This window comes from Perca fluviatilis, chromosome 21 (assembly GCF_010015445.1).
Source record: "Perca fluviatilis chromosome 21, GENO_Pfluv_1.0, whole genome shotgun sequence".
NCBI lineage: Eukaryota > Metazoa > Chordata > Actinopteri > Perciformes > Percidae > Perca > Perca fluviatilis.
In genome coordinates, this window is record NC_053132.1 from 7896943 (window position 1) to 7909787 (window position 12845).

Sequence of the window (12845 nt, forward strand, 5' to 3'; positions counted from 1 at the left end):
AGGTGTTAAATGTGTGATCAATATCTTACCCACCTTTAAAATCAAGCTTTTGTGAAGCAGAACTGATGCGTCACACTTCCAACTGAGGTTCGAGAGCAACCAAAAAAGAACAGGGATTGGGAAAGGATAAGTCACTCAATTTGTAGCCAACAAGTCTGTCCAGCTAACTCCCAGGCTACACTGCAACATTTGTTTTGTTCAGAGTTAAGAGAATCCCCTTGTCTCAGGCCCTAATGCCAAAACATCAGTGTCTTGTTGTGGATATTTGTGCTGCGGCACAAGAGGTGAACTGTTTTAAATCAAAAGACAAAGTTTCAACCAAAATAGATAGTGGTGTATACATTTATTGCAAGTTAGCGTACAGTTTGTCGATCTGTGGTTTGAAGAGAGATTTGAGCTCGTTTCTCTTGGCCTTGAGAGTTGGAGTTAACAGACCGTTCTCGATAGTGAACTGCTCTGGGTGGAGGTACACATCTTTCACCTGCAGGTGGGAAGAAGGGGCGGTGGTGCAGATAGTATTTGGATACAAGATTTGGTTCAAGATGCAAACTGAATAAAAAGGCTGTTTGTTCAAAAGTTGTTGCACCCAGTTCAAACAGCGCTCTAAGACAGTGGGTGTAAAGAGGACAGAGTCAGGGGATTTCTGGTCAGTGAGTCAAGTGTCTGACATCTGCATGTTATAAATATTACTTCAGGACATTTCTTTGAACAAAAACTGCCAATTGTAACCACTACAGGGTGAACTGAGCCAGGTTTAGTGAAATGTGAAGCACCAGAGTTCATGACGTTGACCTCCCAACGTTTCAGTTAGCAAATTTGTTGAGTTACTCTCTACATTTGTCAAATTCTGACTATTATTGTAAGAATCATGTCTAGGGGAGAATGTTTGCCAACTATACATACGCCTGATTTGATGAAGCTCTTTAAATTGAAATAACTTGCATATACACAGTTTTAAGGAATTCACGAGGAGCCGTTACCTGCTCGAAGGACTTGAGTCCTGTTTCTTTGCCCAGTTTTATCAGGTCTGAAAGAATGGCTCTCTTTATTTCCTGTAAGCAAAAGTCAGAAAGCTGTTAGTTAAATGTTAGAAGCATTCTAATAGTTTGTTTTCTACAACATGAGAGAAGAAAGGCCCTCCTGCACACAGGTGAGGTGACAGACGGAAGCATTACTGTGTTTTTGCAGAGTTCTTCAAAGGATCCTTGGCACCCTAGATTCTTCGCAAAACCCGGCAGGATGTCAGGGTCTGGGACAACGATGGCGATCAGGAAGGACTACAGAAACACAGGATAAAAACGTTTGATTTTCAGAGTGAGTGAGAGTGCACCGACTGTATACACAGACTGCAAAGATGCCTTTTTACCTGTAGACTGTCTCCATGCACAAATACTTGGGCCACAGGTTCACTGCGAACATACACATTCTCAATCTTCTCTGGTGCAATGTACTCCCCCTGAGCCAGCTTAAAGATATTCTTCTTCCGGTCGATAATCTTCAGAACTCCACTCTATTCACAAAACATGGGACATTTATGTCTCAAAACCTTTTCCAGTAACGGAAATCCTTGTATATTATAAGTTCAGTGTTTGATGAAAGGGATTAAAAAGGCAGATTCAAAGACTATGCATCTGGTGCAGAAACGCTTGTAGGTGTACTTATGCAGTCGCCTCATTCACATATAGTGGAGAGAAAGAAAAAAAAAAAATAACTGGCCCATTATCTGGGTTTTGATTCTTACTGGAAGCCATTTCCCGATGTCTCCAGTGTGAAGCCAACCGTCTTCATCTAAGGCCTCTGCAGTCTTCTCCGGGTCTTTCAGGTACCCCTTGAACACATTTCTACCCTTGATACAGACCTGGAAAAGACCGAGAAAAACGACACAAAAGTGTGACGAGTAGACCATTACATAAGCTACATTTTACTTTAAACCTTCAACATTGCATATTCCTTAAGATTTTAACAGTGGGAAAGGATAATCTATACATCTCTTGACACTTAATACTAGGAAACTGAAATGTTGTCCAATTGTTTTAGAATTTGAAATTGATAACAACTGTTAACGAACCGTATTTGCGGCTTATACCGCAAATTTCAATTTCCATCACGGATATTCCTCCTTTTGAAACTTTCTTGAAGCAAAGTAGTTCATGTCTTCAACATCCACCAACTTCACAACATTACAAGGCAGCGGCACCCCAACATGACCTGTTGGTAAAAGATCACATATAGATGATTTCTTGTCTATTTAAATACCAAATCCCAATTAAATCATAAACTTTTGTTCAGACCCTTCTACTTAAGCACCACTCTAAAAAAAATACCCAAGTAAAAGTCCTGCATTTAAAATGTTGTTCAAGTAATCTCAAGAAAATGTACAAACCTATTATAATAGTAGTACCTCATTTAGATTACTCATGCATTAAAAGCAGCATTTCACCCTGTTGGTTAAGGTGGAGCTCATTTTTAAACAATTCTGCAGAGTGCTGCAACTAAGGATTATGAATTAATCTGATGGTTATTTTCTTGATCAGTACATTAATTGTCAAGATTATTCACTTTACTGTGTTTTAAAGATGAGGGAAAAGCAGCAAGTCATGATCAAGCTGAAACCATGACATTTAACATGAAAATTTAAGAGATAAAAAAAACTAATAAAAAATATCTAATTGTGTACACTCGATTTTGTATTCCGTTAGGCCTGTCAAATCTTAATTTGTAAAGTTACTAGCTAGATTTAGTGGAGTTAATTCGTACAATATTTCCCTCCGAAATGTAGTGGAGTTGAAGTATAAAGTAGCAGAAAGTACATAATAAATGTGGGACATGCGAGGTTGAATTGCATACCTGAGGTGGAGTCTCCTGGCATGGTGAAGGTGCAGCCGGCTGTGCACTCCGTCTGACCGTACGCCTCAAAGATCTGAGAGTACCAGTCAGAGAGTAAGAACATGAAGCGATCAATACCAGCTGGATGCTGTTGAGCAATCTCTACTTCCCCAAACACAACAGTTACTGCATATTAAGACCTCAGGTTCGAAACATCCTCAAGTACATTACTGCTTTAAGGAACTGGGTCAACATCTTCTCTCTCATTTATATTTAAAAAAGCCAAATTAGTTTTCAGAAAATATTGCATTTAGAGCAGGGTTCTTCAGTGTTTTTTGAGCCTAGGACCCCTTAACCGAGCATGAGATAGAGCAGGGACCCCCTATTACTAATATTGTATAAAATTAAGTTGCATATTAAACCGGGCCTACAACAACATGTGGGCGGCCTGAAGCCTTTACACATACCTTTTTAGTGCATAGAATACTAAGCTATTAATATTTGTTGGCACGTTTTTATCAATTACTGTATGTTAAAAATACATGTGGCACAGTGAATCCTTAGGATGAACTGGATCTATGGATTTCTACCCCAGACCCCCAGTTGTAGATCTGATTTAGAGAACTGAATTTCACATTTTGAAAAAAAGGGTTAGCTGGCTAAATGTTTAGTACCTGGCAGCCCAGAGAAGCCCTGAGGAAGTTGAGCACAGAGGGAGATATGGGTGCTGCTCCCGTCACCATGACGCGCACTCGTCCCCCCAGAGACTCCTACAATCAAGATTGAACACGTTTTACATCCAGGGACATTCATTTTTTTATTAACATAACTGCCATTTGTTCCACTAGAAGCAGTACCGTACCTGAACTTTGTGGAAGATGAGCTTGTCCCACACACTGTTGTTCCTGATGATGCCCTTCCTCACTTCAGCAAACTTCCTCTCCACGGCAAAGTTCAGCAGCCATTTCTTGAAAGGAGATTTGGCTCCACTCTGAACCTGGCGACGGGATGTTTGATTTAAAATAAACATTGAAGTGATGTTTAGAGCAGAATGAGGGGAAGAGGGGGCCGTTGTGTCTGACGCAAAACACCAGCTGTGTTCAGATCATTTACTTCAGTAAAAGTACTAAAACCAGTGTAAAAAGTAAAAGTTAAACTTAAATGTAAATACAAGTCAGGAAAATGTACTATCAAAAGTAAACATCGTAGAAAAATGTCCCCTGCGCCATTAATCATTAGATTATTCATGCATTAATATTAAAGCAGGACTTTACTGTTGTAAGTTGAGCTGGAGCTCATTATGACCTATTGATTTTCATCATGGATTAATCTGCTGATCATCTCAAGTTCTGAAAGTGAGACTTCACAATGTTTGTTTTGTCCAACCAATGGTGCAAATCACTGACTTTGTCATAGACGCGGTTGAGAAGTCTGGGCACGACTGGGAAAACGGTGGGCTGCAGGGCTTTCATGTCATCTGGCAGCAGTCTGATGTCTCCCTGGAAGAACCCCACTTTACCTCCAGCACTATAGATCACTGTCTATAAGAAACCGACAAAAAGTCATCAAGTCATCCTCTGAAGTCTCATTTTTAAAAACAAGCCTTATGTTCTCAAAAGAAATAAAAAAATAAAATATGGAGCTTCACCTGTACGACTCTCTCAAACATGTGTGCTAAAGGCAGGAATGAAATGCTGGTATCCTCAGGAGATGGAACAATTGCTGCCTGTGAGATACACAGAGGCTCCGTTAGCAATACGCCCACAACACATGCGCCAAAATATTTTAAATTACATCTAAATTGTTATAATCATACGTCAAAGGTTTTGATGACGCCTGCAGCATCAGAGACCATGTTCTCATGGGTCAACATCGCTCCCTTGGGGTTTCCTGAAAAAGAGAAGGGACACATTTTACTTTTAATACTACATAAGCATGGATGTAGTATTATTGTCCGGTAGGCCCACTGCATGGGCCTACCGGACACAGGCGCAGGGGCCACAAGTGTCAGGGGGCCCCCTGGCCTTCACTTCCACAATGTCACAAGTACACATACCGACCACAAAGAGAGACAACATGACCACAAAGACACAAAAAGATGCATAAGCCTGTGTTGCTTCAATGTAGGAAAGATGGTGGGAGCCTTCTGCAGGTCTGTGCCCAGGGGGCCTATTGTCTCATAATCCATCCATACACACAAGTAGTTGTTAATAATAATAATAATAATAATAATAATAATAATAATAATAATAATAATAATTTGACATTAACCATTGAAGCTATAGTGCATAGTTTGTCGCCCCCATGAGGAATTATATGTAATGACAACACTGTCAGCACGTCCACATGATGCAAGCCTTCCATGATAGCGCACGTGCCCCCACCCCTCCTCCACACAGTTGCTAGTAGCCAAGGAACACATGGAGGATTAAAAAAAGAAAAAAGAAAAAAAAACATGGACTCTTCAGAAGAGGTAATCATCTTCACTTGAGTTTCTGCACCGGACGACACAATCTCCTGAACATAACCATACTGAGAAATCCAGAGAGAGTTGTGTGGAGCTTATAGTCTTAATTAGCTTTGTAGCAGCTCATTTGGCAATGGCTTGAATGTAACGGACGTTCATTAATATCAAAAAGTTACGCACTAAAGCTTTAATCTACACTAGACGAGGTGTGTCACTGCTACAGCAATGCTGGCAGCTCTGTGAGGCTGTACTTGTTTTGAGCTACATGCTAACATCAGCATGCTAACCTGCTCAAGAGCGGTGTACATCTTTGTTAGCACTAAACACAAAAGTACAGATAAATTGACTATAAGATGGCTGTAGTAGGAAAACTCAGGATCATCCATGTTTTTAGGATTCATCCTGCAGGATACAAGAATGAGTACAAATTTCATGTGATCCATAATAGTTTGAGACATTTCCCTCAAAATGTCAGACGTAAATTTCATGGTGGTGCTGGAGCAAGTCAGGGGATCAAAGTTTTTTGGGTTTCCTCCTGCAGGACACATGAATGTGTCGTTGACCTACCAACCGACACTGCCATCCCAAGTTTTAGCATGGCTAAAAATCAACTCAGTCATGGCTACAGGATTGTTCCGAGTGATCCAACAGCCTCCTTTGCTTTATGATTTATAAAAATCAAACCCTGCAAATGAAACACAAAATCATCACCTGTAGTACCACTGGTGAAGCAAACAATCCCGAGGTCCTCTGGCTTCGGTGGCTGTTGGAAACAAAAATCAGCACATCAGAACAGCACGCAGCTTGTTAAATCTAAAATGGATTACATTGATGTAACAGAATTAAACTTACAACTGGCTTTTGAAGATTGCTTTTCCCCATAGCCTAGAGAACAGAAAAACATTTTCAACAATGATTCTTACAGCATTACTTGTGCAGAGCTAAAGCTAAGCAATGACTCACCAGTAACCACTTATTTTTTGTAAATTGTGCATTCATTACCTCCAGATCCTGCAACGACAAAATATCCACCCCGCACTTGGTTCCTTGCTCGGCCAACTCAGAGTTGAAAGGGTCCATGACGACGATGGTTTTGAGAACTGGAGTCTGGCCTTTCTCCCGCATCTGCAGCAGTGTTTCCGCTTTTCTTTGATTGTCACAAAGCACTGTGGAGATGTCCGCTGAAAGAAGTAAATTTAAGCTGTATCACCAGGTAAATTGACAATATGATATAATAGCAAAAGTTGACACAAGTGCCATTATGAGGCAAGATAGGGTTAAGGTTATTTTACGTAGAAATTGTCAATACTGATGGAGTTTTAAAAAGATTCAGAGAAAAAAAAAAAAAAAAAAGATATATAGGCAGACCTACTGTAATAATCATGCCCTTTGTGTTGTCGAGAAGTGATCATATAATCAAAAATGAAGCACAGATTTAAGGAGCTGGTGTGGTAAATAACTAAGAGATTAGAGGACACAGGTCCCTGTGGTAACCGATGAGTTGCTGGACTCTAATTAGCAGCATTAAGAGTGCAAGAAAAGCTCCAATTACCTCGGTCGATAATGAACACAAGAGCTTCAGGACCCAGGGTGTCGTACAGGGGGACCGCTACCATAGAGTAGGTGTAACAGGCCAGTTCACCAATAATCCACTTAACAGAGACAGCATTTACGTTACTCAAATAAACAAAAAATTAAAAATTAAATAAAAATACACCCATTATCGCATCAGCAATGCCCACACTCACCTCAGGCCTATTCTGCGAAAAGATGCCAATAAAAGTGTCCGTTTTCGGCTTCAAACCCTTATGAAGAAGACCTGATCCCAGGTGCTCCGCTCTATCAGACACCTTCATACATAGGAAGTGGAGGAAAAGTCAGCTGGAGCACAGCAGTTTCTCTACCGTTATTTTCCCCTCTCTCCCATGTTGCATGTTGTTTTACCTGTTTGTACTTAAGCCACTGGTAAGGCCTTCCTGATTTTCTATAACCCAAGCATGGTCCGTTACCTGTAAAAGACAACATTTAAAACTACATGTAATTAATTGGTTTCTTTTAATTGATAGTAATGCTCCACAGCAAAACATTTAGATGTTTAACAGGAATGTATATAGCCTCCCTTCATGGATATAAATTGGTTGGACAAAATAGAAACAGCTGCCAAATGCTCTTATTAAAAAAAAAAAAAAAAAAAAAAAAATCATAATTTTCTACACGTATCAGAATCCTAATTAAGCTCAGCGCAAATTCTTTCAGGAAGACTTCTAAACTTCAATCACCACTCTCTCTCCCTAAAACTATTCAGCTGTTAAAGAGGAGTTCATTTTTCGGTAACCAACCGATATGGCCATGAAATTCATGATCCAATCACAGCATGACTTCCTGCTTTAAATGTCTTCTCTCCTTGCTATCAGCTGTCTTTTCAGGCAACCCCCCTCCTCCCCTTCCACCTCCAGGCATCGTCAACCACTGCAACCTGAGTCCCTTCCCAGTAGTCCGGTCCTTCATTCGGTCTCCGGGTTCCCTCTCACCAGTGTCTAGGCTCCATTTGGAGGAGGGGGGAGGGTGGGGGGGGCGTAGGCACCGCGCCCTACACCCTTTAAAATATGTTTAATTATGGAGTCTAATCCCCAAAGATTCTTATTATGCACATATACAATAAATCTTTGCATATCTGCCACGAAGTCTCTCCTGATTGAAATGACACTGGCAACACCAAAACGCTGGTGGCATGAAGGCCCGTCCTGTGAGAGCCATCAACGGGAGTTTAGGATGTTTTCGTCACCTGAAACTTTCAGACCCCTCTGAAAGACCTCATAAATGGTCTTGGCGTCATCATAGCAATACGACATCAGGTTGTTGTTATCCTCAAGCAACGCAGTTTTTCTTGCTCCATCCTGAGGAAGTCGAGCAGAATCAATATGAGTACTATTGCTCAATACTGTACGCTGTACTAATAAAACTTGGCACTCTTTACCTTGATGCCCAGGGTTTGCCTTTTGAGGTCAATGGGGCTGCGGAAGGGACTGGGTCTTGAGTTGAGATAAAACAAGGTGGCAGCTGCTAGGGCGAACAGGGAGATGATGGCTGGGGTCGGGAGAGGGGAGAACAGAACCTGGAAAAGGAATTCCATGGTGCAATGTCTGCTGGGACACAGAAACACGCTGTATGAAGAGAAACTTTATTATTCGTCACATACAAATAAGTGATTTAGCACTTTGACATAACCAAGTTCAGTCTAGAACTTGGCAATTATTTAAGATATACAGTCCTATTATGCAATTCTGAGCTCCTTGACACTGCTCTTGATACTGTCCCCATAACTTGAGGTCAAAGTCAACATGTATTTTGCAACAGTTATTGATAATCACTCCAAGATAGAGTCCAAGCCGTGAACATTTCCGTCTATACTTAGTCATAGGATCACAATGTTTGAGTAGTTATAGACAGTTAAAACAGGATGCTGCATGAGATTAAAAACGAAGGTTTCACAAATGCAGCTTTTATAAATCTTAATAAGCATAAAATTCAGTTTACTTGACCTTTGAGACAAATTGGGTTGTGTCTTTGTGAGCTACACTAAAAAGGTCAAGGTTAATTATTTTATGAGAACATATTTTATGAGAACATACCCAGAGTCTGATTGGGAACAAGCACATTTTATGGCATTTGTGGAACAGCATTTAAAGTCAACGCAGTAAGAAAGAAAAGTGAACGTGGTCATTTATTTCCAGTCTGAAACATCAAGGTTTCCATTGTAGAACCATTTCACTTATTTTCTGATCCTTGCATTTGGCTAGTTTTGTCTTGTTTCGTTAAAACTATCCGACTTTAAGATTGTTAAAGTTATGTTGTTATGGTTTGTGCAGACCCCAGGAAAACTACCAACACTGTGGAAACTAAATTAAAAGAATATGGACCTGCTGGCAATCATTTGACAAATCCATTATTAGTGATTTAAATGCCCAATGCCTCAGCTCTCCTACCTGCTGTTGGTCCTCTCAGGTGTTCCACTCTGCTCCCAGATGGCAGGCAGGCGTGTGGAGGAGTGTGTGCACAGCAGCTCCTCCTCCTCAGGTGTGAGGGAAAATACAGAGAATGACAACTCATAAAAAACAGTCGGACAGAGTCAAAAAGGGATCTTTGAACCTCACTTCCACTGATAAAGGAACCCAATCTCAGCTATTTAAACTGTTCCAAGTTGTACGTCATGATATCAAAGTGTGCGTTTTGCAATTTATCACGCTGGTTAGTATTTCTTTTTTTTTTCTTCTTCTCTATTTATTGCCTCTATCAACCAATACATGACTTTAATGTTCAGTCCATATAGATAGACTGAGGCCAAGATAGATCAATTTAATCTGACACAATGTCAGAGGAAGGCCAAGATGCTGCAGCTGATACCCGTCAACACTCTTATCTCCTGTTATCGTGTGCAACAAAACCCATTAAAAAAATCTAAGAGCAGATTTAGGACTGGCCTCTTAAAACGGGTTTCAGAAGTAAGATTAGTCTTCTCGTATTGGAATCAAAGAAATTGGGAAACACGTTTGTCCTTTTATGCTACAAATAGTTTCGTCTCATTTACTGCTCAACTTCATTTAAACAAGCAGCTTCCACTATAACGAAGCCTCTTAAAGTGGGCGCTGTAATCAGGCAATTAGCCTAACATTTTGGATAGTAAGCATACCTTTTTTTTTTTTTTTCTTTTTTAAAAAACAAAGATCTTAATATATTTATAAATATATACATTTAGCTTTTTTCAGGTCAGAAACCTTATCAGCAGGTGGTTACTTGATACTTAGAAAGATGAGATGAAATTAAGCCTAACATTTGATCACACTGATTAAAGTAAGTCAATGCATGCAACATTTTCTGGACAGCAACCACCATGGAGACATTACAAAATAAGGTGAATACTTAAATAAATCCATCCATCCATCCATCCGAAACACAAAGAGAGGGGTCATGAAGACAGCAAGCCAACGCTAGCTAAAGTTTGCCACCGTAAGCCACTGGTCATAACAGACCGAGAAGGGCTAAAACAAACAAAACCACTCAGTTTACTATGTTGATTAATGGTGCATCTTCCTGCTCAATTTACATTTTATAAGAGGAAGATGTATCTAAACAAACTGAATGACTCATACATTACATTTCTCCACTCAAAGCTTCATGTATTCACTGAACAAACAATGCTGAACTTCTAACCGGTCATCTTGTGCGACTCATTGGATTTTTGCTGGACAGTAAGCTGAAGGTAAAGGTTCATGATGGCCTGGGCCGAGCATTTTAAAATATGCATGGAAGGTGTCCAAAGCACAATGGCTGATTATGTGTGAGATGTGACCTTCTGACCGTTGAGCTTTGAACTCAGTGAAGCGCTGATCTCAGCGAGCTATTGACCAGGTGGTGACTCCTCTAGCTATTGGGGCTATATTTTATTGAGTCAGCCTGGGTTGACTCAATAACATGACTTTCCTAAACTGGGACTTGACCGATTGTTAATCAGAATCAGGTGTGTTAATGCAGACACATTTAAAATATGCAGGGCGGTTGTCCACAGCACAATGCCTGATTAGATATATGTATGATCCTGTTGCAACACCAGGTGCTCAAACTCAGAACCTTTGTTCTGCCGTAGGCGGTTTCTGATCTCAGGGAGTATCAGGGAGCTTTTAACAACACCTAGTAGACAAGGAGCAGGCTTGCATGAAAATGCAGAATTTTAAGCTGCTATAAAAACTTTTTTCTCATTAGAAAATACTAAGAATTTGTGACAACATAGAGATGTTGTTAATTTATTTTCACAAAGTAAAAACTGATGTTTAAAGATGCACTGCTTTGCATTGACTGCAATGCGTAGAGGAGGACACAATTCTTATTTTCTTAATTATTGAGATAAAATTCGGAACTTTTGCACACCAAATCTACAGTGATCTTCGAATGTTGTGAATTTTTTCCATGAACAAAGATTTTATTTGAAAGAAATTGCAGGATATGGTTACACTACTGTATGCAGTAAAACATTTTTAATACACTGTGGGCTAACTTTTTTTGATAAACAGTTGGTAAATGGTAAAAGACAGTCTGGAGATGAAGTTCCCCAAATTTGGGGTCAATTGAAACAAAAGTGTGGGGGTTGATACGTTTTAAGAAGTTTAGCAGTTTTTGCAAAAAGTAGAGTGATGGACTTCAAAATTACTACCAGCTAACAGCAGAGCGTAGCTTTTGCTCTATTGGGGATACAGTTTGGCTTAAGTTGCGACGTTGTAGCACGTACGGCTGATTTGTTATGAATTTTTAAGGTTTAGAATTTTAGATGGCTGTTGCAGCCACATCATCAGGACAATTAGCTCACAAATCGCATTGATTGAGTTCGGCAAAGGACTGGCATATTAATAATAATAATATTAGCAAAAACAATAGGGTCCATGCAGTTTTGCTGCTTGGCCCCTAATTAGGAGAAGCTTTGAGAGGTTACCTGGTGGGATTAGCAGAGGAGGTTTGGAGCCTGGCTGAGAAGGGATCTCCTGGGGAATAAAAGGAGCTGAAGCCAGCAACACCACTAATGCCCAATCTGCCCAGCTGTGATCATTAGCACCTTAAAGTGCACACAGGTGGTGTGTGAACTCCTCTGCCACCAAGCAAGGCTCAACCTGCTTATCTATATAACACTCCCAGGAGGTGTGCCACACAGTTTGCACTTGGGAGTTTTTGTTTGGTGTATTTTTATTTGTCTTAATTAAATTAGCCCATTCTTGAAATAAAACTGTTTTCCACTCCCCTCGTGTGTGTGTGTGTGTGTGTGTTTGTGTATTTATTTATTTTGTATTTTATTAAATTTATTTGTCAGGGACCATGCACAGTTCAGGCCCTGTACCAGAGTTAGCTATACAGCTAATTTACATCTGTGGTCCCTGGGCAAGGGAAATAAAAAGACAATATAGACAATACAGACAATACTATCAAAAACAGATAAAAACTCAACAACAACATGTGACAAGCATTACTCATACATAAACCAAAATACAAGGGTTTGTATGCAGTGGAAGAGCGTCCCTGTTAGAGATAGAAAGACATTATGATGAACTTTGACACTGGATTGACACTTGAGTTGTAACTAGAGGCATATCAAATCAGTTGTTTCACATCTCACCCAGACAAGCCTTAATGCTGTAAGATGAGAGTTACATGCTATTTTTGATTTAAGAATAATAAATGTGAGCCATGAAACAATACAGAAACAGTCATCATACGTTTTTATAATAAGCACTTAATGAGACTAATCTAATTATCATCTTCTTGAACCTCCTTTATTGCTTTAAAGACATCCAATTAATCCAAGCTTGGGGCCTGCATCACCGTCATGATGCAGTACTCTCTAGTGAATAGAAAATTATAGAAAATTATGAACTTAATACCCTCTTTGTACCTCCCACTCTCCAACACATATTTACATTTTCTCCTCCCAAACCATACTTGTCCAGCATCACCAGGGAAGTTGGGTATTTAAACCCGGTAACATGAAGCAACTTATAGGATGAGAGTG

General features: G+C 40.0%; 1 protein-coding gene across 1 annotated transcript; it reads right to left on the reverse strand.

Moving 5' to 3' along the window:
• Positions 1-324: 324 nt before the first annotated feature.
• Positions 325-8456, reverse strand: acsl5 (acyl-CoA synthetase long chain family member 5). The gene is made up of 20 exons (XM_039789394.1): positions 8271-8456; positions 8079-8190; positions 7238-7302; positions 7042-7143; positions 6846-6945; positions 6296-6474; positions 6146-6178; positions 6005-6056; positions 4643-4716; positions 4475-4552; positions 4233-4367; positions 3689-3823; positions 3501-3596; positions 2848-2920; positions 2130-2208; positions 1742-1868; positions 1367-1510; positions 1176-1277; positions 981-1052; positions 325-481 (listed from the first exon to the last, which is right to left on the reverse strand). The coding sequence occupies exons 1-20, from the start codon at positions 8424-8426 to the stop codon at positions 344-346; spliced, it is 2052 nt and encodes a 683-aa protein (XP_039645328.1). The 5' UTR covers positions 8427-8456; the 3' UTR covers positions 325-343.
• Positions 8457-12845: the final 4389 nt, after the last annotated feature.